At 38.8% G+C, this 25,862-nt stretch overlaps 2 protein-coding genes across 5 annotated transcripts; one reads left to right on the forward strand and one right to left on the reverse strand.

The window, feature by feature from the left end:
- Nucleotides 1–6,885: 6,885 nt before the first annotated feature.
- LOC136686184 (myelin-associated glycoprotein-like) lies at nt 6,886–24,893 on the forward strand. 4 transcript variants are annotated; one of them, XM_066659816.1, is made up of 11 exons: nt 14,375–14,431; nt 14,675–14,744; nt 18,089–18,361; nt 18,556–18,850; nt 19,371–19,622; nt 21,134–21,380; nt 21,597–21,681; nt 21,774–21,845; nt 22,549–22,632; nt 23,287–23,341; nt 23,708–24,893. In XM_066659816.1, the coding sequence occupies exons 4-8, from the start codon at nt 18,598–18,600 to the stop codon at nt 21,792–21,794; spliced, it is 858 nt and encodes a 285-aa protein (XP_066515913.1). In that variant the 5' UTR covers nt 14,375–14,431; nt 14,675–14,744; nt 18,089–18,361; nt 18,556–18,597; the 3' UTR covers nt 21,795–21,845; nt 22,549–22,632; nt 23,287–23,341; nt 23,708–24,893. The 4 variants fall into 4 exon arrangements, with proteins under 4 accessions (XP_066515905.1, XP_066515913.1, XP_066515886.1 ...); XM_066659789.1 differs by lacking the exon at nt 22,549–22,632; XM_066659808.1 differs by lacking the exons at nt 14,375–14,431; nt 14,675–14,744; nt 22,549–22,632 and adding an exon at nt 6,886–6,933.
- LOC136700439 (myelin-associated glycoprotein-like) lies at nt 6,925–18,668 on the reverse strand. The gene is made up of 4 exons (XM_066675836.1): nt 18,627–18,668; nt 8,408–8,470; nt 7,721–8,101; nt 6,925–7,046 (listed from the first exon to the last, which is right to left on the reverse strand). The coding sequence occupies exons 2-4, from the start codon at nt 8,445–8,447 to the stop codon at nt 6,925–6,927; spliced, it is 543 nt and encodes a 180-aa protein (XP_066531933.1). The 5' UTR covers nt 8,448–8,470; nt 18,627–18,668.
- Nucleotides 24,894–25,862: the final 969 nt, after the last annotated feature.

A 25,862-nucleotide genomic window follows, 5' to 3' on the forward strand; every position in this document is an offset into this window, starting at 1 on the left:
TATTCCTTCCACTGCCTAATGACGTCCCCAGTCGAGATCAATACCATATACAGTGTTGGTGGAAAACCGCTTTCCCCTCCTGAGTCGCTTGATGGTTTGCCAGAATCTTCTCGGAGCCCACCGAAAGTCATTTTCCATGTCCTCACCAAACTCCTCCCACACCTGAGCTTTAGCCTCAGCAACAGCTGAAGCCATGAGCCACTTGACTCTTCGGTACCTGTCAGCTGCCTCCGGAGACCCCAAGCCAACCAGGCTTGATAGGACTTCTTCAGCTTGACAGCCTCTCTCACCCGGGGTGTCCACCACCGAGTGTACGGATTGCCACCCCGCCAGGCACTGACAACCTTGCAGCCACAGCTCCATTCAGCCACCTTAACAATGGAGGTCCAGAACATAGCCATTTCGGACTCCATGTCACCGGCCTCCCCTGGGATGCAGTCGAAGCTATGCCAGATGTGGGAGTTGAAGATCTTTCTGACAGGTTCCTCTGCCAAACGTTCCCAGCAAACCCTCAGCACACGTTTAGGCCAGGCAGGTCTGTCCGGCATCCTCCCCCGCCATCTGATCCAACTCACCAGGTGGTGATCAGTTGACAGCCCTTTCCCCAACCCGAAGGCACAGGGAAATTACCTTCTCGTCCACTGGGGTAAACCCCAACGTACAGGCGCTAAGCTGGGGGGCTATGAGTAAGCGCACACCTGCCTTACGCCTCTCACCCTGGGCAACTCCAGAGTGAAAGAGCATCCAGCCCCTCTCAAGGAGATTGGTTCCTGAGCCCATACTGTGTGTCGAGGTGAGCCCAACTATATCTAGCCGGTACCTCTCAACCTCGCGCACCAGCTCAGGCTCTTTTCCCACCAAAAAGGATACGTTCCATGTTCCAAGAGCCAGTTTCAGTAACAGAGGATCAGAGCGCAAAGGCCCCTGCCCTCGGCTGCCATCTGATCTACAATGCACCAGACCCGGATTACTACCTCTCCCACAGGTGGTGTACCCATGGGAGAGTCGACCCATGTTGCTCCTTGGGGCTGAGCCCGGCCGGACCCCATGAGTGAAAGTCCGACCACCAGGCGCGCGCCAAGAAGCCCCTCCCCCAGGCCTGGCTCCAGGGTGGGGCCCTGGTAAGCCTACTCCAGGCGAGGGAAGCTGTGTCTCTGTTTTTACTCTCTTCATCTGGGTCTTTATGGATCACTCTTTGTCTGGCCCATCACCTAGGACCAATTTGCCTTGGGAGACCCTACCAGGGGCTATTGCCCCCGACAACATAGCTTCTAGGTTCACACAGGCACGCAAACCCCTCCACCACATTAAGGTGGTGATCCAGGGAGGGGATATGCATTTATCCTCCTGTTTTATAACTAAACAAATAATGGAAAATCCTATGAAAATCCCTTCTAAACCTTCTATACTTATTTATATTGCTGACACCTCCTAAACATTCCAACCTTCCAAAATAAACCCTTCCTCTTTGTTAAAAAAGAGAACTGAAAAAGGCCTTTATCAGGCATATCCAGCCTAAATTCTGCTGTAAGATCAAAAGGTTTATAATAGACAGCAAAACTTTCCCCTATTTTAGCAGGTTTCAGAAATACCAATGAATAATTAACTAAATAAGAAACAGAAACAAAAAAAAAAAAACATTCTATTCGACAATTAAACAAATACTGGAAAAAGCCCTTGAAAAATCTTGAAAAAGGAGAAATTTCCTTCCTCTTTGTTAAAAAGAGAAATGAAACAAAGATATTTAGTTAACCATACTATTTTTAATCAGGCACGTCCAGCTTCCTAATTTTTAAAATGACTGAATGCTGAATGCCTTCAAAGGTTTATGATAGGAAACAAACATTTCCCTTAGTTTAACAGGTTGCAGATATACCTACAGCCAGGCGGTGGTCAAATGTATTAACTCCACTATTTATAATAATATTATCAATAATGAAATTTTGTATAAAACTTATACATTTGAAATCAATTTTTATTTTTAACATATTAATACATAGTACATAGTTGAGTTATTGTGATTTAAGTTGATTAAATGGAGTGCAAATTGAAGTTTCCTACAATCCAACTACCAGTTTTAAACTTCAAAACTAGGCTCTGTAGCTGCTTTTTGTCAAATAAATAGCACAATGCTGTAACCACTTAGATTCTGGAATGCAGGCTCAGAACTCACACCAGTGTTGACTGAAAAATGGATTAGTAAAGAATTTAACTGGGCACAATATAAAATGCTGTGGGCTGCTTTTGTATGCCACATCGAAAATTAGGAACAAGGTCTGATTTTGAACATGTCCACATTACTACAGAAGCCGTGAATACATATAAACACATGCACATAATATATGGTGTTTTAAAACAAACAAGCACAATAAATCAAAAGGCTGCCACATATAATATTTGAATGCCCTTAATGAACTTAGTAATGTTTTCTCATTGCCACAGAGCAGGATAATTGTTATTTATACAAATATGGAACAAGCCAGGATATATATCATATGTAATATTAATTAATAATTTTTAAACTGAATTGGGTAATTAATTTATATCATATATTTATATCACACTTGGAGTTCTGAGGGAGTTTCACTGGACTGGTTCAATGAATCCTGAAGAAGGACCAGTGGATTACCAACATGAAGCAGGGTGTTAACTACTGTCTCTGACTGTATGTCTAGTAGATCAATGTTGTAGGTGTGCCTCAAAGAGTAGACAGTCAGTGCACACAATATTATTGATAATCGGTGTATAAAGGTTTCTATGGTGACACAAGGGTGACACACTTATAAATAAACAGTAAAAAGTGTCCTCAACTTAGGACAATCCTGTGGCACCTTTGCTGTTGGCATATGGATGCATGAACTTAGTCAAGTTGCCACTGGACATATCATCCAGCCCTAAGAAGGGTAACTTGAGCCCTAATCTATAGTTAGTATATTTAAATGGACTTTTACCAGTGCAAAAGCTGTCATTTTCCAGTTATGTTATGTCAAAATCTCTATTCCCTCCCTTTCCACCATTTTCATTTTCATTTCATGTTCTACACACTCTGTGAAAGTTTCAAAGTTGATGGACAAATATAGATCTTTTAAAAATTCTCAGAATGAACCATTTTTACACAAACCTATATTACAAATAATAGTATTAATCAATTAAACACTTAATCTAGGGGCGGCACGGTGGCGCAGCAGGTAGTGTCGCAGTCACACAGCTCCAGGGGCCTGGAGGTTGTGGATTTGATTCCAGCTCTGGGTGACTGTCTGTGAGGAGTTGGTGTGTTCTCCCCGTGTCCGCGTGGGTTTCCTCCGGGGGCTCCGGTGTCCTCCCACAGTCCAAAAACACACGTTGGTAGGTGGATTGGCGACTCCAAAATGTCCGTAAGTGAGTGAATGTGTGTGTGTCTGTGTTGCCCTGTGAAGGACTGCCGCCTGCTCCAGGGTGTATTCCTGCCTTGCGCCCAATGATTCCAGGTAGGCTCTGGACCCACCGCGACCCTGAACTGGATAAGTGGTTACAGATAATGAATGAATGAATGAACACTTAATCTAGTTAATCACAATGACATTCTGTTATTGATCATGATTATGGTAAAACGATAGTATTACCTTGTTTTATTTGGGACATAAATCAAGTCAAATAAAATGTATTAGTATTGCACTTTTTACAACTGATGTTGAGGTGCTGTTGTGGTTGTTGGTGATGGAGCATGATAAGTTCACATGGAACTGGTGTCACTGAGCATGCATTAACGGTGCCAGTGGGGCTAGATACAGCCTTAGTCACCAGAGAGGCCAGTATGGATTTACAGTTGTTGATACTTAAGGGTAAGGTAGGACTGTAAAGCTGGCTTGGAGGGGGGTGGATCTGGGATGCCAGACTTCATTTTTGAGTCTTCTGGAGGTGTCGTGGGCTTAATTTAGCAAAACACTAACAAGGGGAGGTAGCTACCTGATGACCCCTGTGAAGAGTCAATGATACAGTAGGTGGTTTGGGTACTTGGTCACACAGCTCCAGGGAGGTTGTGGGTTCAAGTACCACTCCAGGTGATTGTTGGTGAGGGGTTTGGTGTGTTCTCCCCATGTCCATATGAGTTTCCTCTGGATGCTCCGGTTTCCTCCCATGGTCCAAAACACACATTGGTTGGTGGATTCGCAACTCAAAAGTGTCCATAGGTGTGAGTGAATGTGGGTGTGGGTGTGTGTGTCGCCTGCTTTGGTGCTTCATATCAATGTCTACATGTGTTTACATGTGCTTTTTACTATGTGATTATGTTGTACAGAAAATATGGAGGGCAGGTAATAAATGTAAAAATGGTTGACCACAGTGCCACAGGACTGTCCAGACTTCTCAGAATCATTGTGTCTGCATTCGCTCACTGTCAGTAACACTAGACACACTCCGTAGACACACTCCGTTTTCTTTTATGAAGCGATAAGATACTTGTCATCTACTGATCAAGAAATTGTCAAATGTAAAATTTATTTTGCTGTAGGTAAAGAAAAATCGTGATTCTATAGATTGTTGGAATTCTGTTCCGATTTCTGTGCACAGTGTCACTAGAATACCAGTAGGATAAATAACTCAGTGTCACTGCTGTGTTTTCCACCTTGACGTAACTTTGTCCAACTTAGCAGTAACATTATGTGTGTCAGAGCCCATGCTGGATGATCCTGAAGCTGGCTGGTTATTCACCAATGTCTTATCCACTTATAAGACAAGTTAATCAGTAAGTCCTTTGTGACCCAGTACGTACATTAGCTTTTGCATTTCTTCAAGTGTGTTTGATCCTGCTCAACAATGCACTATGTATAATACAGGAATACATATGAACAAATTAGTTCATATAGAAATTAAATAAAAATAATAATTTATAAGACTTTGTGTTATATTACTATACATAAAATTTCCAGTGCAGCTTTGGGTGAAATTAAGAGGGTCAAATTCGAACATGACAAAGAAGAACAGAATCTAAACTAAAAAGCAGAATACACAGAGAAAGAAAATAGAATGCTGTGTGGTTTTCAGCTTACAAAAAATGAGAAGTGGTTTCTGCATTAATTTGAAACACCCAACTCCTGCTTGACAGACAAAATTAGACTTAAAATATTTCCAAGTTCTGCACCATATTTATTCTGGTTTTGAGAACTGGTTTGTTTTGCCCATATTTGGATGCATTGCAGAGAATAATGGACTCTGAGAAGAGATTTTGCAACTGAATACAAACACAACTGAACTATTCTTTCGTTATCTGCAAGACTTATCCAGAATAACTGGGCACAAGGCCGGGGAGCCAGTCCTTCACAGAGCGACAGAGCAAGGCTCAAACCCACAACCCCAGGACCCTGGAGCTGCATGACAGTAACACTTCCTGTTACACCACTGTGCCATATACAGTATAGTGTCCACGGTGTGAATTAATGGTGTGAATACTGTATGGGAATTATCTTACCCATTTTCATTTCTAGACCGAAGCTCTTGGATCTGTCTCCTAAAGATTACATTTCATAAAGTATTCGATTAAAAGAAACAACAAATTCATCATAGTGCAGTATGATTACAATGAGTAATATAAGAACAATAGCATGATGAACAAGTTGAATTATTTACATTTATTGACTGGTAAATAATTCACACTCATTTATATTTCTTGGTCACGAAGAAACATACTCCTTCAAATAAAAGAGCAGTTCTAGCCACAGCCAATACTGGAGCGATGATGTGTACATAACTCCTTTTCCCTTGAAAACAGACAGATGTTTCTAAAGTTAAATAAAGCCCCTGAAGATTTTGAGGTGGTTTGAGCAGGTTAATTATAATTTAAAACAAAAAGATGCATCTCATATTAGTGTTCAGGTAATTAAAGTAGAACTTAAGGTAGAGTTTATGCTGGGTATGTTCTATATATATATATAGAACATACACTGATATATATATATCAGTGGCGGATGCTGGTCTTTCAAGGAGGGGAAGCTCAATTTCGGCCTACATCATAAAATGTGTCAGTTTATTTATACGTAAATTCTACCCTCCGTTCCTTTTCAAGAAAATGATCTGTGACCCTGTCGTACCAACAAGGCGTCTTTTCCAGGGACTTGACTAGTGTCCTCTCAATGGCCAGCAGAGCTAGGCTGCTTAAACGGCCTTGGCCCATGTGAAGTGTGTCCGCCTGTGAGTGCTTTGTGACGGTGGAGGGGCTCAGCAGCACCCGCTAGAAACTGCGATAGAAGTCAGAAAGAGTGATAAAAGTCAGTCTCCAAACACAAGCAGCTACAAAAAACCCACCAGAAATAGAAGCTCGATTTGTCACTAGTCGTTTTTAAAAAAGAAAATGCTGCTAAAAGGATTAAGAAAGTCTGGTTCAACTCAGAACAGAATGAAAATGTAATGCTCCCATGGATCTTTACAGCAAAGGGTCGCTGATTCGCTCATTTCGCTGTCAATCAAAAAGGGATTCAGCCTCAGAGAGATCATCCAATCATCATGCAGAAGCTGAGCGTCCGGGCCAACCGAGGCCAGCCCACTGCCCCATAGTCCCCCAGTGACCCTGAGCGTCCGATTTCGCTGCTTTGCTATTGAACTCCGTGGACTCTCGGCGTCCACACTGTTTAAATCACCGTGAATCTGCGGGAATGATTGAGAGGAAAGATTTACCAGTGATAAGAAGCTGATTCTGAACAAAAGTTAATCGCGTTGTAGTGCATATTTATTCAATGACATGTACACACAACAGTATATATTCGATCACTTATTTTTTGACATTTTAGGGGAAGCCGAGCTTCCCTTGCAGTCTTAGAGCAATCGCCATGGAAATTGCAGGTGATTTTTGTGTGATCATCCGCCTCTGTTGGCGTCACAGTTAGCAGGGATTCCACCTCCCAGTTTCCATTACCGAGGGATCTGCTGCTCATCATCACTTTACCATCTTTATTACTCCAGGTGAGAGTGGGGGGGGTGGGAGGGGCAGGTGTGCTTGACAAAGCATTTTAATGTAGTTGGAACTCCTTCTTCCAATGTTTCTGGTTCTTGCACTTCTGGTGGATCTGGCCGTTCTACACAAAATAACAAAATGGGCCAATAATTATATCATTATAAAAAAATATATATAAAGACTTACATAAAATGACACAGAATTAAATGGAAATGGTTGAAAGTGAGAAATGTATGGTTAGTGTGAATACAAGTTACATGAAGATCTATATGCTTTTTGGAGTATATTATCTAAAGATACTTTTGGCAACACAAGACTGAAACTCATGGGGTTCTGAAGACAAAATGTAGCATACTTTCAGCTCCAGAGCATTTACTTACTATTGTAATCAAGTAATAAAAGGCAGGTGCCCAGACAGGGAACGAAATGGTATTGCATTACCAAATGTGCTGTCTACAACAAATTCTTACAAGTGTAAAAATGAATTTAACAACTCTACTAAAGATCATAAGTCAGGTTTCTGAAACACAACTGATTGACAATTACAAAAGTTGAGCAGACAAAATGTAAACCGTGGTCTTTAAAATGCCATAGAGACGCCTCAAGTAAACAGCAAACTATATTCAATATGTTATGCTCAAAAGGTACAAAAATCGTCTTAATATCCATTGGTGCATCTTAATTTATTTTCCCACAGGGTTAAGACAAATTTCCTGAGTTAAACTAGGATTTAGTTTGTGATTCCTGATAGCAGTTGCAAACAGAGTCATATTCAACAGAGGAAAGCATACTTACGGATCATGGTGAATAACACACATTTCTCCACAAAGGAAAATTTATCTGCCTCTATGAGTTCAGCTCTGAAACAGTACGGTCCATTGTCATGATCTTTGACTTCATCTATCTCTAAAGTGCAGTTGTGATCAGGAGCTCCCAAGTGCCCAGGCAATTTTGTGCGACCCTTGAAGTTGTCTGAAATTAGAGTTGAATCTTCATGATAGATGTTTATTTTCTTGTCATCTTTTTTGTGCCAGATTCCCCTTATACGTGAAGCTGATTCTTTTTTCCCAGGATAATTGAATGTGCAGGGCACGACCACATAGGATTCAACCAGTGCTTTCATTTCAGGTTCAACTTGTGCCGTCCAATCTTCAGAAAACCCAGTGGTGAAGATTGCTAGATTCAGAAAGAGAAACATATAATACACTTAAACTTTAAAAAAAAAAAAAAGTTTATTAAACCAAGTTTTTTACTGGACATTAGTCATTGCCAGTTATATCCAGATGTTAGGTTTCCCCAGTCAGATGACATTTTAACTTTTAAGATAAGATAAGATAAGATAACATTCACAAGTCATATTCTCATTTACAATGGCAGCCGAGCAAGCAGCAAGGGGGCTACTTGAACAAAGAGGGAATAAAAGGGTGTGTGTGGTGTGTGTGTATATAAGCATTTTATTGAGTTTTATTACTGAATACAGACCTTGAAGACAAAGCCACAGAAGGACTAATTTCCCCTTCATCTTCAACAGTGAATATAAAAAACCTAAAAATGATCAGTAAATATGAGAAATAAAGAACAAATCAGTAAAATTAACTTCTGAAACAGGACTCAAAAACATTAGTATCAGTCTCTTACATATATTCAGAAAGTTACATGGAACAGGGTATGATTGTTAAATGACATAGGTGAGTCTATTTTTTGTTGACATTGCTTATGTCTTTAAAGTTTTCTGTATCCATCCTAAAATTGACTCTGCTCACGTTAGACATATCTAATTTGCTGGTACACCTTATAGACACAAAGTCAAAGCTCATCTATTGCATGGTGTTTCTGGATATTTCTGGTTTACTATTCTCTGTCCAGCAACACGGCTGTGTCTAATCCACTCATACCAGGTTAACACACACTACCACCCCACCTCCAAGTCAGTGTCACTGCAACGTCTCAAAAAACTTGCCCTTCCAAGAAAGAGTTCCCCACCAAAACGATACAGCTGTGCTACTTTTATTAAACCTAAATAAAACCCTTTAGATTGTGTAGAACCCTAAATAAGTACCTTATTCTTGGAAGTCTGAAAATTAGAAAATTACAAATAGCAGTGGTTCCTACAGGATATTACTGGGGACCATAGGAAATTATCAGTCTAGTCCTGGCGTTACGTGCTCAGGGCAGGATTTCATCACTTTTTTGCTGGTCTGTAATATTTAAATAGACAGTGATAAAGATGTGGCTCAGAGACCTCCAGTAATATCAACTTTTCTATGAGAGCCTGAGAAAAAGAATTCGCAAGGTAGATAGAGCGACACATACACACTCACAAACACACACACCTCACTCCTTCACACCTGTGGACAATTTCGCACAGCCAATCAATCTACCAAGCTCTCACAGACAGGTACACAAAGTGGAGAACAGACCCTGCTGTGTGGCAGTGATGTCTATGCATCTGTACTGCCTTATATACCTATATTTTAAGTAGAAACATTTCTTTTAAGAGATTACGTTTTGGTGTGGGAAACAGTTAAATGGCCACATACAGTAATCTATGGCTGCTTTCAACCCATTTGACTCAGAGAAAACGACTGAGACAGTAGCCAATTTCTACTCGCTGTAAGTCGGTAGTTAAAAAGTGAAAAAAACCAAGCTGTATTTAGAATTAGAAACTACAAGAGATATTTTAATCATGTACTTAACCATGTCCTTGAGTTAAAATAACTTTAAGAAGAATGAAATAACAACTAAAATGGCTTTATCTACGTAAACAAATTTTACTTTTAATAAATGACTAAAAGTAATTTTCATTACACTGTTTTAGATGCCTTTGTCTGGATAGAGTCATCAAAAATTAGAGCAATACAAGTGTAACAGTCAAAACATTAAAATTTACAAGAACAGGATTGATTTATTAATATGAACTTTTAATCATTTAATGATGGTTAAGAGTGTCATCACTATTCCGTCCTCAATATTAGTAAATTAGAGCTCAGTTCTAAATCATTCAAACTGCATTTTATATTTCATATTCATTACATGATTATATTCTTGCCTTCCCTGAAATCTTGGTTTTATACCTGTAAATACATATAGAACATGAAGAACTTTCTCGGTGCTGTCTGTGTGAAGGAGACCGGTGTCTGTTCTTCCGTTATGAGCTCACGCATGACCTCTTCAGGTCAAAGAATGTGAAGATCCAGCCCTCAATGTGACCCATTAGTTACTTAAAAAAATTATGGCAACAAAGTGACACGTAATATTATTGAGTAGATTCTAATTTTCCAACTTTTAAGTAACATTCATTGAATAAATTAACTAAGTTTAAGCAAGAAAATTATGTTAATGTGTGGACAAAACTGTCCTGCGTGTTTTTTGATGCAAATAATTGGAACAGAAGAGGTTAACACAGAGTTTGAGTGAACAATCAAAACAGTTTATTATACAGAATTCTGGGAAGAACAGTACAGCATGCTTCTTCTCCCTTAGCTGGTCTGTTCTTCGCCTAAGTGACCTCTGACTCCCTGTATTATAATAATGGTAGTCCTTCCCCCTAGGTATATGTTTCACCTGATTGGCTCCCTGATGCCAGAGTCAGTCATTGCTAGGGTGTTGCTAAGGCCTTCCAATGACCTAGTGACCTCTCTGCTAGAAGACCCTGTTGTTTACTGCTGAGTTCAAGCAGTTAATCACACACCCCCTTCCCACACACCCCTTTTCCTGTTGCCCTGTTACGCAGATCATAAAGTTAATACTGTTTTTAACTAAATATTAATTGACCCCAGTCCCACTTTTTACAGTGTATGTGCGTGTATGTGTCTGTGTGTGTGGGTGTGGATGTGTGTCTGTGTGTGTGGGTGTGGATGTGTGTCTGTTCGTGGTGTGCCTCAACTGTATATGGGCACGAAAGTTTTTTAGAAATAGACTTCTCTGTTCATGCATGGTTAGTGGAAAATCATAAAGCATGACCCCTAACTCAATTCCTGCATTTCTGCATACAGTAAACTAACTTTAATTAAATGGGGTACAAAGTTAGCAATTACTAGTAAATTAATGAAAACTGTTGGAATTTTACAGTGAATTAATTGAATTTTACATGACTAGATTATAGCAGCATACAGCAATTCACTACACGCTGAACTAGAACCCTCTGAAGTAGTTTCCATGGTCTGAGCCTTCAAAATGAATGGCTATGTGACAGATTTGCAGAAGAGTTAGTGTTCCGGTGTATGATAGAAAAATGCCTCTGGAAGCCTCTCTCTGAAGAGGCCCTTATTGACTACTCCAACACTTTCTGTTGCCTACCTTTATGACCCCACTTGTAGTTTACATTCTGTGTGATTACTTGTTACGTGCATATTCTGTTTTTGCTGGAGAGTGTACAGGTCTGTGCAGCACCTATTTTCTTGTCTGACAAGAGAAGACACTTTTCCAGACCAGCTCAGCACACTGTTCTGTGCAACACTTACTAGGTTTCTGGGAAGAGTAGGAGACAAGCATCTGTTTTGCTGTTGTTTGCTTTCAAATATTTTGTTGGCAAAGTTAGAAAAATCAAGAATACATTTAATCAGATAAAAGTAAAATTTTAAAATGTAAAATTAAATTTTCAAGATTGTGTCAATGCACTCTGAGTACTCTGATCAGCTAGCCTGAAAGGAATTAAGAGCATGTGTTGTTTCTGCCCCCTCCACAGACATAAAGCCCATGGGTTGCCAGGTTGAGGAAAACAGAACGTACACAAAGACGAGTTTAGAACTTTGGACTGTTACAGCTAATGTGCCATAAACAGCCTATTTACACAGTGTACATCACGTCACTGAAACATATACCTACACTGACAAAGGGCAAAAGTTGAATGAGCTGCCAGTTTGATTTAACGTTTCAATAATGATTCAACTTCCTTATCGGTTCTTCCCTTTTCCCTTAAATGTGAATCTTAAGAGTCAGATGTTTACTAATCATTCACATTTTCATATTCCAACATCAAGTTCCACTGTACATGGGTCGGTTTATGACTCTAATACTGGAGCAATCGTTAATTTTATTGGTTTAAAACAAACAAACAATGACACTTACATTCCTTAATCTGCTCATGTTACTTACTTCATCCATGTAACACCCTCAATCCATGGAGTTTACATCCCTTGTTTGCTCTGAATATGCATTTTATTAACTTAAAACACACAAACAATGGAGTTTGCATCCCTAAACTGTCTTTCGTTACTGCATTGGTCATTACTCAGTAATCTAAAACACACAAAGCACTCAACAGTTTACAATTTTTATCCATGAATACATCTTAACTTTAAAAGACATTTTAACAGAAAATGTAATTGCCTACACCTTTCAAACATATCACTAGTATTTCTTCGTTTTACTTGGCCTCTGGTCATGGAGCTTTTTAAAAGGATGCCAATGCTTTTATGCCTGTTAAAATCTGATGTTATCTCTGTTCTCTTGTTCACTTGCATGGCTGTAGCACACTTTGTGTTTCATCTGGTAACCTGGGGTGGTGTACTGCACTGTGATTGGACAGAGGGCAGGATCTCAGGCCAAAACAAAATAGGGCTCCGCTCTAGAATGGGCCTCCTCATAGAAGAGCTGCAGCACTGCTCTAAGGGATGCCAGTAACTTAGACTGTTTCCTTCATCTCTAATAACACATACTGGTCATTTTATTATTTAGTACCGTATATATGCTACAGATTACTCCTTTAAGGTCCTTAGTCTGCCATGGTGTTATTTTATATATAAAACTTTGTAATGCACTCGGTTTAGCCATGTGGGTCTTAACAGCAGTCTAACTGCAGGTTGTTTGTTATTCATTACTTTGTATTGAACACAGCAAGGTTTACTTCTCAGGGAGTTTATTTTCATCTTAATGAGAGGGCATTCTCTTCATACTGCATAGAAGCTTTTTCATCAATAAAGTCAGTTCCTTCCTCTGTGGTCTCAAAGATCTCTGCAGGAAATAGGCAAATTTATACCTCTACACACTGTGAATTGTGATGAAATTTATTTTTACTAGTGCTTCCTTCAGTATCATTCAGTTTATAAAACTGTGTTTACATTTACATAATTTGTATGTAATCCTGGATAAGAGCCTTCTACATGACTAAATCCCAATGTAAAAAACAAATAAACAAATCAACAAAATATTTAAATTAGCTAATTATATTCTTACAACCATATTTAAAATATGAAATATTATATATAAAGGCTTCTAGGTTCAGTCACCTCTGGTCACAGTCTTGGAGACGTTTGGTTTGGTTTTCCCTGTGTCTGAGTTCCAGACAATTGTTCCAATTTCCTACAGATAATAAGTGGATTGGCTGTGAGAATTTGTCCACAGATGTGTGTGTGGGTGTGTGATTGGGTGAGTGTATGAATCCCTGCAATGGATTGCTCAGTGATTCCTGCTAGGCCTCACACCGATTTTGACCCTGAGCTGTGTTCATTCATTCATTCGTTGTCTGTACCCACTTTTCCAATTCAGGGTCGTGGTGGATCCAGTGCCTATCCAGAATCACTGGGCGCAAGACAAGAACACACCCTGGAGGGGGCACCAGTCCTACAAAGGCCAACACACGCGCACACATTTATTCACATCTACAGACACTTTTGAGTCGCCAATTCACTGTTTTTGGACTGTGAGAGGAAACTGGAGCACCCAGAGGAGGTCCATGCAGACACAAGGAGAACACAGCAAGCTCCTCATAGACAGTCACAGTACACATTCATCAGGAACTAACAATAAAACCACTGAGATGTGAAGTGAATAATTTTAAAATGTAACATCATGATGATGATGAAGTAATACTATAAAATCAATTAATTTAATAAATAAACCTCTGTCATGTCTTACAAACCACTTTTTGGTCTTTGTTTAGATGAACATTTCTCAATAGAAGCACATATATACCCTACTGTGGAAAAATCTTAGGCACATGCTAAAAAAGTTGGAAAGTAAAGATGGCTTTAAAAATAATGGAATTAATTATTTATTGCTTGAAAGATAAAGACAACAATGTGCAGTAAACATTAATAAACGAAAGAAAGTAGTAGATGGCAAAGACCTAAATTGTTTGCAGTTATGCACTGAAAGTGTTGTCTTTGAAATATCTGACAGTTCTCTTGTGAAATTTGGCATAAAGTGATGAGCAACTTTCTATTTTTTCTTGCAAAATCTGAGCCTTTAGGTTAATTCCCATTTTATGTGTTTTATATTAATCTGTTCATAGTATAATGCTTTAAAATATTGTGACAGGAATTTTCAAGATAATAGAAAAGCTAGCAGGGTCTTGTTTTTATTTCATTTCACAAAATATCCCAACCTTTCTGGAAATGTGGCTTGTAGATCCACTCCCGAAAGGAGAAACTAAAACAAAAAAAAAAAAAGGGGGAAGTGGCGTTCACTTAAATAAAGACATCACACTGGCTCTAAAAAGGGAACGAGAGTCAAGGGCAGTAACTCTAAAAGACCAAGTTAACCATCAGGAACAAGGGAATAGAAGTGAGTAACTAATATTATTAATAATAGCAGTAAACCTATTAATAGTAATACAACAATAATGCCACATTTCTGAATAGATAATAGATCATATAAAAATAATACTTCTTTGTCTGTGTGTTTGTGTCATAGAATTACTAAACTAGCTCATTTATTTAGAGTGAATTGGAAGTTGTTTAAAAGACATTACATGTTTATCTGCTGTTCTCCTCAAACACAATAATAAACAATATTCTTTGGACCCAGGTCCATAATTAAGACAAGAAGATGTCATGGTACTCATGGTGTTTGTGCCTCTACTGCCTTTTTCTTAAAGGTAAGTTGAAGAAATATTCATGTGTCTGCGGAGGCATTGTGTGTAAAATTTTGATTATTGTTTGACCCCTGGTCACAAGACCAGGATGAACTTAGCATATCCACATATGACTTTACTTAATTAAGTTTCGGTATTAGTACTAGTATTAATTTTATTGTTGTGTTTTAGCTGTGTAACACAACTGACTGTAGAAATGAAGAGACATTTGTTTCAAGCTCAAATACTTTTCTTTTTAAACAGATTGTCTGTGAATGTGGCTAGTTAGCCCTTTATTGGATAATTCTTTTCCACCATAAAAATCATATATTATATCTCTTTTTTTTCACATTAACACAGTTCCTTTGGGTCTTAATGAAATGTGTGTCATGCTATTGTCAAAAAAACCAGAAGGATCACACAACACAGCACCATTCTTACCCTATATAAGTAGCCCTGTTCAGAACATTCATTTGGAACTTTACTTCTGACTATTGAGGAAAAACCCACACACAATCTCAACTGTTCCATGCTCTGGCATCCTGAATTGTTCTTTCCACCTTAAGTGCAGCAGTTGTGTCCTGGTGCCTGTACTGCGTTTATTATAGATGTGAAATGGATACTGCTAAATGTAGCTGACAGTCAAAGCAATGCAGTTGGTGGTTTTCCATTGCGTGGCACCTGTTCTGCTCTACTCAGGTCTACTTGCTTTCTGGTCCCTGGTCCCTGATTCATATTCCACTACAAGCCCAAACCACCATGCAAGTATAGCCAGTGACATCACAAAACACTGTCTTTAGGAGTAACCATAAGCTTTGAAAACTGCATCAGTAACCAGCACTGATTGCCCATGATGTATTTGTGGTTTGGTTTTGTTTTTTTAGGACTGTGTTGGATCAAAGTAAATCTAATAGCAATTGACATAACTCAAATATATTCATGCAAATTTTTGCCTGTGTCAGATGCTTTTATAGTGCAAAATGTGCGTGGAGCCGTACCTGTGCAGCGCACGCAGGAGAATCGCCAGCGGCTCTATTCTCACATTCTGACACCAACTTTACCTGGAGTCTCTGGGGGGTAGCAGGATATAGTTACTGTAAGGTCCATGACAAATGTTTTGGGTGTTCATGTTCACATACTCATTTCCGGATTACCGTGCATGTGTGAATGTGCCAGTCTGGCTGTCTGATCAGGGAGCACTAGCTAACTAATTAGTTTCTGCCTACCAACTTTCCCCACAGCCACAAACCTGGCAGAGTTGATTGTATCAGAAAAGCAAAACTAAACATCTGTTGTTGTAATAGGCATAACACTCACCTTGCTTATAGGCAGGGGCCAGCAACCTTTACCAGTCAAAGAGCCATTTGGACTCCTTTCACACATTAAAGAAAACACTGGGAGCCACAAAATCCTTTTGAAATTTTATATGAAATAACACTGCATATAACAGGGTTTTTTTTTTTTTTTTTTTTTTTTTTTTTGCCTTTGTGCTATGAATAAACCAGGGGTCAGCAACCCGCAGCTCCAGAGCCGCATGCAGCTCTTTGATCCCTCTGATGCAGCTCAGCTTTTGAAAATAATTACTGAGTATTTAATTAAAATGTATTTTATTTTAGTTCGTTCATTTTCAAAATGTAATTCTATGAAGATTATGGCGATCTTGTAACATCTAAAATATTTTATTATTTAAAATATTTTGTCGCTCTTAATAAACGTCACAACTTCCAACGTGCGACACCCGCCAGTGTGCGGTCTCTTGAACTTTTTGACCGCTGACTGCACGGCGCCAGTAAAATGATGACGGCACGCAGAGAGAGGACAGCATTTTTGTTTGCTGCCAGTGGATAATTTAAGTTCAGCGTTTTTTCCCCCCCATTACTACAAGGACTCAAATAGACATTGAGTATTTTACTTAACCTTCAATGCAACGTCTTTTTTTAAAAAAGTTTAAAAAAATTTGTTGCATGCAGAAATGTTATTTCATTTTTCTGCAGTCGTTCATTAATTTCATAAATGTAACTTGTCCTGATTACATTCTGTCTCTCTTTAATATTGTTTGTCTCAGGTCATGTCCCCATAGGCCTTAAAACATCTGCCATCACAGCCATTCTGAAAAAGCCTGGCATAAACACAGCAAACCTTGATAATATCTGGTCTATTTCTAACCTTTCCCTTTTTAGGTAAACTTTTAGAAAGAGTGGTTGCCATTCCTGATAGACAACCTTTTTGAACTTTTTCAGTCTGACTTTTGCACAAAGTATATTCATGAGACAGCCCTTCTGTGGGATTTAAATGATCTCCTACTTGCTACTGATTCTGGTGCCCTCAGCATTCTTCTTCTTTTAGATTCTTTTAGATAGAGTGTGGCATTTGACACTGTTAATCTCAGCATACTCATCTCCGGTCTCTCAGCTATTGGCACAACTGACACTTCACTTTCATTTCCTACTTCACCAATATATTTCACTTTGTTGTTCTTGGTAAACACAAAAATCTTCCCCTAGTACTGCTGCAAAAGGTCAAAGTTCAGTCCTAGGCCCTATACTATTCATTATTTACATGCTGCCACAAGGTTAGATCATCCACAGCCATGGTCTTAATTTCCATTGTTATGCAGACTGCACTCAAATTTATGTGAACACAAAAATACCTCCACTCCGCCCCCTCCCACTGTCACCCTCCCACCTTCCCACTCTCCCACTATCACCCTCCCACCCTCCAACTCCCACCTTGTGTAATCTGTCCTGAACCACAGCAATACGTTTGTAAAGGGATGTGGTCTTGTGACTAAACATTGTGACTTATAAGCACATTAGAATTGAAAATGAAATTTTGAACGGCAAATGTTTAATGAACGGTAGTGTCGCAGTCAGGTTGTGGGTTCGATTCCCGCTCTGGGTGACTGTCTGTGAGGAGTTGGTGTGTTCTCCCCGTGTCTGCGTGGGTTTCCTCCGGGTGCTCTGGTTTCCTCCCACAGTCCAAAAACACACATTGGTAGGTGGATTGGTGACTCTAAAGTGTGAGTGAGTGAGTGAGTGAGTGAATGAATAAATGAATGAATGAATTTGTGTGTGTTGCCCTGTGAAGGACTGGCGCCCGCTCCAGGGTGAATTTCCGCCTTGCGCCCATTGATTCCAGGTAGGCTCTGGACCCACCACGACCCTGAACTGGATAAGCGGTTACAGATAATGAATGAATTAATGTTTAATGAGTATATTTGGCTTTACTATTTTCATTTTTTAATTTTCTTACTTTGTGAACAATTCCTGAATCAACATATTTCAGATTATTAAAGGCATGTGATTATTTATGGCTTTGCCACAGTCAAACAGACACAAAACCTCTTTTTTCATTCTTTGTCATTTCAGTGTGTTCCACTGAGGGTGACTCATGGCCTATAGAGGTCCCTTCCTCAGTAACTGGGCTGAAGGGCTCGTGTGTGGACATTCCCTGCAATTTCAATTTCCCAGGCTCGGACAGGAAATTCTCAGATTACACAGATTTCTTAAGACAAAGAAACTGTTCACTCAACATCAGACATTTACAGTCCAGTGACCGTGGCCCTTTCTTTTTCCGGATTGAGATCAAAAATTTTGAGAAGTACTCCTTCAAAAATCGTAAAGTCTCTGTTATTGTCAACGGTAGGTGCTTTTGAGGTTCAAGCACTGAAAACAACCTTTTATGCTATAAAGGAGAATAAGTCATTTTACTTCCAAAAACAAAATATCATTAATAAAAGGCATTATATTTTTAATCATTTATTAACAGAGATAAATTAAATATAATTGTGGTGAGACCTCTAAATATTATTAATTTAATATTAATTTAACTGCAGATTCAACTCCAGAACCTTTATATATTTCCTGTGGAGAAGGAAATGAAAGCAGGGAAGAAGGTGACCACTACCTGTTCTGTGTGTCACTCCTGTCCTTCTGACCCTCCTTGTCTCACCTGGAGCCACCAGGGGAATGTCAGCAGCCAATCCCAGCAGCAAACCAATGCTCAGTGGAAGATAACATCATCTTTGAGCTTTATCCCCTCCAAACTGGACCACAATACAGTGCTCATCTGCACAGCTCTGTTTTCAGGAGAGAGGAAATTTATGAGTTCCACACCTCTCAGTTTCACCTGTAAGTCCATTTAAATGCACCATTTAAATACTGACCTAATTTATACTGTATCATTTAAATTGTCATATTTTGAATAAATAGTTTTAGTACGAGACACGTCTGACTGAAAGTGAACACAGCAAAATGGTAGGTCAAATATAGATATACATATATACATAATATTTCTCATTATATAAATATTGTCGATGTCCAGTTAAAAACACATATTTATGGTTAAAAGGAACAATAAGTAATTTCACTGCCAAAAAAACACAAAAAGCAATATCATGTGATTTGTTTCTTTCAACATCAAATCACATGAGATAAAGAATTAAATTGTGAGTTTATGCTCCCTAGAGTGGGTCCCACACATAGAGATGGCCATGTTTACCTTAATTTCAGCTCTGATGCTTCCAGGCTACGAGGTGTCTATGTAACGGTCCTTTTTTTCCATGACATAAAGAAGAACCATTGGAGGAAATGACTGAAAGCGTATGCCCTGAAAACAATGTGGCTGATAGTATCAATGTATTTACTGTAGATCCTCCAGACAGTGTTGAGGTGGTCTTCAATTCATTTGTGAAGGAGGGAGATTCGGTCAATCTGAAGTGCTCCAGTGACTGCAACCCTGCTGCTCGCAGCTTCCAGTGGTTTAATAAGAGCGGGGCATTGTTGTCAGAAGGACACACGTATACACTGAAGAGTGTAAAAAGACACACTGAGCCCCTCTACTGCACGGTCACTAACGCAGAGGGACAAGCCAGGTCCAGACTGATACAGCTCAATGTATTGTGTGAGTAAATATACAGTGGGAGACTGTTGAATTCTCCATGCATTTTGTAAATGCTTCCTATAATTTCTCCTATAACCCATTGCCATGGATTTGTATTTTTAAAAATGCAGTTAAAAACAGGAATCAGGTTTTCTGTGACCAACCTGATTGTGTTTAATAAACATAAACCCATTTTGAATGAAAAGCCTGAAATACAAAAGCTGTGTGGTTTTACTCAGCTTTAAACAGATCTGTTAATATCCCACACAGCTAATGCAGGTCTATCTTTACCTCCATCTACATCAACCACATCATTTCTTCCCACCAGAACAGACTTACCACAGCCTTAACACTTAAAGCAATATGTATATAAAAACAACTGCCTTTAACTGACATTTTTATTTTATTGATGTATTTATTAATGTTTTTACATAGGTATGAAAATAATAAAAACATTTATTAAATTTCAACTTTTACAACAAAGTTGAATTATATATATATATATATAATTATATAATATATAGGTTGGTAAATGGTTATGTTTTATTAATGTGCATTAAAACAGTTTCACAATTTCAGAGGTATATATCTAGATTTCCTATCCACACACACACACACACACACGTCCTACATCTTAGGCTTTCTTTATCATCCCACCCACAACATCCTAAGTGATGGATAGCTGTTTCCCCCAGTTTATGGTCTCTCTAAAAATCACTGGCCCCAAGCTTATCTCAGAGGGTCTAAAAGACAGTGGAAATGTGTTGTAGTGAAATGAGTTCATGTTTCCGATTGACCAAAATGCAGAAAACTTATGGATGTGTGTTAAAATAAGTTAATATGAATGTACAGAAAAGCACCTGAAAAACGTCACCCAAACCGTTGGACATTTGGGCAAAATGTAAGGGGGAAAAAAAGAAGTGCCACAACAACATGCATTTACAAAAGAGTATGGGGTCATAAGAAGGAAATTAACACAAGTAAGAGATGGGGAAATAATATAATACCAAATCACATCCAACTGGAGAAGTTAGTAATCTCATTTTTTTTCCTTTTTGTTGTTTTCATTATTATTTTTCTTGTTATACTATTTTTTGCTTGGTGTCATTTTATAATTTTTTTCTCAAAGTTTTTTGAGCTCTTATTTCCTATTAGCTTTTTTTGTCCCTAGTTCCTTCTTAAACAGAGATAAGCAGGCCTCTAGTAACCTAGCAATCACCCCTCTACAAATGTGTGCTGATGAACACAGTTTACCATGGTCTTAAGTATCTCAATGTAAGGGAACTTCTTTGCTTTGTTATAATATGTTTGCCTTGTTATATGTCCTGCTTAAAGAGTGTTTCTTCAGTGGGAGTTATCTAAGTCTAACTTAAGACATAAAAAATCCCAGCAACACTTTTTTTCTGTGATAAACTAATGACATCGTATCAGACTCATGTTGCTAACACTGCTGTGCTGAGAATGATAACATATAAGATATCTATATCTTTATTTAATAATTTTTTATTATTCTCCTATTAAATTCTCCCCAGATCCCCCTGAGTTCAAACCTGGCTCTTCTTGTACCACAGAGATCTTCACAGTGACGTGTTTGTGCATGGTGGACTCTCACCCAGCCAGTGACATCAAGTGGTGGGCCTCAGATCCCTCAGAACTGCTCAACAGCTCCAGCAGTGAGAGACATGGCTCTCTTACCAGTGTGACTCTAAAGGGAAGGTTACACTCAGATGTTGTGCAGCCAGGGGAATTCCACTCTAACTCTAACAGTTCCTCAAAGCGGTGAGACTTCAAATCAGAGAAGTGTTTGCCTGAACTTCAGCAAAAAAAAAGTGCTACAAAGGGGTGGGGGGGATAGCTCTTCTGTGGCACTGTGCTAAATGTTTTTTGGCTTTGTCTATTATGCTTTATGCTTAAAATGATTGAAGAAATATGTCAAGCATTAAATTTGACAATTCCCAAGTCTGATGATGCTGAGATAATATTTCCTTTTAACAGAAGCACTTATGTACATTGCTGTTGCTGTCTCTGCATTTCTTGTGATCCTCATTATTGGCCTCACTGTGTGGATAGTAAAATGCTGGTAAGGATGCAGTATTCTTTTAAAAAGTAAATATGTTGAGAAATATACAACATCTTTATGAAAACTCTGAAAACACTGTTCTTCCTCTGAAGCAGGGGGACAGAACAGACTGAAATACGTATGAAGACTGAAAAGGATGTGAGTGGCAAATCTGACTCAGAAAGGTATTTTAGATGTCACTGTCACTGAGATATACACCTGTTTCAAAAAACAACCTCTCTAATGTTATAATGGTTATGCACTAATGTTTATATTCTTTTTATGAAACAAATGTTTTTGAAAACCAACCCAAAAACATTAGAAATATTCAGTTTTAACCGTATTTCACCTACCCCAGATCTAACTGATTTTCCAAGACCTTCGTTTTTTACTGAGGCTAACGTAGCCTTGAAATCCCATAAATCCATCTGCAAAACTCAGAATAACCGCAGTCTTAAAAGGTGCACTATCCAAGATTTTACACATTTATAAAACATAAAATATCTCTTTCCAATATAAAGGTTTAGAAAAATAAGCCATAATGTGTTCTGTTTTGCTCTCCTCAAGGCCTTGTTTTCACCCCAGGACAAAAAAATAGCCCCACCCTTAGTTTTCCCTCCCCAACAAAAAGGTCACCGCCCACAAAGTTTTCTCTGAGTAAGATGGCAGACTATACTATCAAATGTTCAAGACAACACAATAATTCACATGCTCCTGTGCTGAGAATAAAAAACACACACACAAAAAAAACAGCAAACAGCCGCTAGCAAATCGTGAGACAAGACAAGAATCAATGCTGAACTGACAATTCAGTAAAAACACTGTTCTGCTGAAAGGCTCCAACAGGGCTCTTAACTCACAGCTGCACTCACTCCAACACTCTCCCAGGTCAGTGACTCCTCCTCCTCCTGCTGATGTGTTGGGATGGCACCCAGGGAAAGGCTGCTTTCATTAAACTCTGAGAAAAAAAAGGTACAGTAGAGGCACATTGAAGGTCATTGAGGATACAAAGAGTGTAATGTACCTTTAAAGGTACAACCATGTTTAAAAGTCCAGTTATGTTCCCTAAATGTACATTACATTCTCGTCAGAAGGAGAGGTGAATATTTGTTTTCCTTTATAATTTTCATGATAGAACTGTGTCAAATAAAAAAGTCCTGGAGATGAAACCGGGCGAATGAAATGTGGTGCCACCACAGTGACAAATTTTCGGACAGTGTACCTTTGTTAGGGGAATTCCTGCTTCACTCACTGCTGTGTAGCGTCAGGTGGACAGGAAGAATAGATTTTCATGTTCTAAGTTAAATAACCACTGCCTTAATGCACAAGCCTGCTTTCTCTGCATTAAAAGTGAGGCTGAGTTTATAGTTCCTTAGTCAGAGTTCTGATTCCACCTTAAAAATGGGCTCAATATTAAACTTTTAAGGTTGTCATCACGCGAGGTGTGATTGAGCAGGATAGAGGGCGAGGTTGAAGCAAAGGACGTTGCTGAATAACTGTTTATGTTTGGCTCTGAGATGCTAGTGAGAACTCTGGTGTCAAAATCCTGGAATGTGCACATTTAAAGACAATTTTGGTCAGGTTTAATTTATTCAAATATGTGACAAAACCTTATTTAATTTTCAGAAAATTCAAGGTCTCAATCTACGACAGAAGTGAGCATGTGTATGGCAACATGGTGGTAGGTTCACTGTATCAAAACCTTTGCTTTCACAGTAAAAATGTTATAGTCTTGCAATCTAAAAAATGTACATAGTCAGAGGACTTCATAGAAATCATGTATGTTCATAAAGTAACAACAAGTAGCACTACTGTAGCTTTTGTAGATAAACTTTTAAACTCAATTCTTTTTAGTATGATATGATAGGAACATTTATCATTTCTGTTATAACCCTTTAGAATGTGTTCCCACTTGAATATGACTGTCAGGAACATTTCATACCACTACACTCTGCTTTATCAATTAAATATTTTGAAAATACTAAATTACTAATACTAACAATTACAGAAATGGTAAATTTGATCTAACATTTTTCTACCCTTGCAGCTTGAAGAGGAGCAAATTCCAAACCCATATGACTTTGTTTCTGCTGATGATGATGCGATTTATGCCAATGCATGAGATCCCAAGGTGTCCCAAGGACTTTGAATGGATATTTCGACATAGAGAGCATCTATATTTTCATCTATTTCCAAGCAAAAATATTATGATATTTATAAGCAATCTTCAGCAATACATTTAAACACACTGTTATGCCTTGTTGGATATGAAAAACCTAGTTATGTAAATTATGGTGGAATACACTGTAGTGTAAAATACTACACTGTTCCAGGAATAATATCACAGTTAAACATTTCAGATAGAGTTTTTTTCGAATTGCTACACTGAGAGTTGCAGTGATAATGGACAGTTCCAAAAGAGTTCCAAAGACAAAGGAGGCTCATAAGGATATGATATGAGGTTTAAGAGAGCTCCTCTTAAGTACTTTCCATGTAATAAATTACTCATGAAATTAAACTTAAATATAGCTGCACTGATCTTGTGACACTCAAACTTCAGCCTGGTTGTATCAGTATAAGATAGGTGAAGTGCTCCAGGAAATTTGAATGCTGCTCTTTTTTTCCACACTTTTTAGCTAATGTATCTATAGAATCATTCAGCAGATATGTCACTTCACAAACTCCCCTAAATAATAACACCAGGCCTAGGTAAATGTTCTAGGCATGCTCCTCTTCATCTGTTTTACGATGGGACATTTTCTAACACAGTTGACCAAAAATGTTTTCCACAGAGTCCACAGCATCTGACTGTATGGCAGTAGAACTGAGTGAAAAAACCCTGGTCAACACTATTGAGAGTTAGAGGACGGTTTAAGATCAAAAACTAATTCCAAAATATCTGACTTTGATAAGGGTCTTGAATGCAATCCAATATTCATAGTAATCTACATAGTGCACTTAATACAGTACAATGATACACTAGCTACAGTAAAATTAATCAACCATGCTGCTGGAAGAAAATCTTGTTTAATGTTCCCGTTTCATAAAGAAAAATCAATAGAAATTCTTCAGATTTATTTGTGGTTTGAAAGGTTCCATGCAAATTAAAGGCTATTTTCTTTCTGTGAACTTATCATTTTGGAGATGTCGCTGTCACACAGATCCAGGGTCCTAGGGTTGTGGGTTCAAGCCCTGCTCCAGTGTCTGCATGGTTTTCCTCCGGGTGCTTCGGTTCAAAACACACGTTGGTAGTTGGATTGGCAACCATAGATGTGAATGTGTGAGTGTGTGTTGCTCTGTGAAGGACTGGCGCCCCCTCCTGGGTGTGATCCCGCCTTGTGCTCAATGATTCTGGGTAGGCTCTGGAACCACTGCCACCCTGAACTTGATAAAAGCTTACAGACAATGAATGAAGAAATTAAATGTGCTGGTCTTACCTGTTACCTCCAGGGCAATAGTCACATAGTAATTTTGCCTGTGGTAGCTGTCAATTGGCTTTGGGTCCGTCCAGGGGTACAGTCTCTCGTGGTTGTGCTGCAGTTCAAGAGGCTGGATCTTCAAGCTGCAGTTTTTCTGATTTGCAGATCCTGCCAAGCTCGTCTTCCCTCTGAACTTGGGGATGATGTTCCGTTCTGACTGATCGTACACTAAAGGATACTGTGTTTCAGAGAATTCATACCATTTCACCTAGACATTGCTGGGCATGGTGCTTCGGAAGTCAAAGCTGCAGGGAATGACCACACACGAGCCACGGACCCCTCTGATTGTGTTAGGAATGGAGAAGCTCCAGTCACGGGAGAACATTGACCCTTTAAATAAATAGCACAAATAGTTGATAATAATGACTTAAATATACAGTACTACACAAGGGTTAAATGACATTTTCTACTGATTTTAATCTGGACATCACGCTTTCTTTCCTAAATGGCCCAATACACTTGATGACTACTTTTTTAAAAGCCAAAAAATGATGTTAGTGACAAAAAATGACAGTCTGAACTAACGAGTTCCACAGAGGTGCCAATTATCTGCCTTACATGCCCTTCTGCTCCAGCCTCGACCCCAGCTAATCAGCATTTTAAAGATCCATATTTCCACTTGCTCACTGCAAGCATCAGAACGAGATCCAGTTCTTGGTATAAAAAACTGTCTGAAGTTCACCGAGAGTGGGACATATCAACTAATAATTTCATTTCCAGTAA

This window comes from Hoplias malabaricus, chromosome 1, assembly GCF_029633855.1.
Source record: "Hoplias malabaricus isolate fHopMal1 chromosome 1, fHopMal1.hap1, whole genome shotgun sequence".
Classification (NCBI taxonomy): domain Eukaryota; kingdom Metazoa; phylum Chordata; class Actinopteri; order Characiformes; family Erythrinidae; genus Hoplias; species Hoplias malabaricus.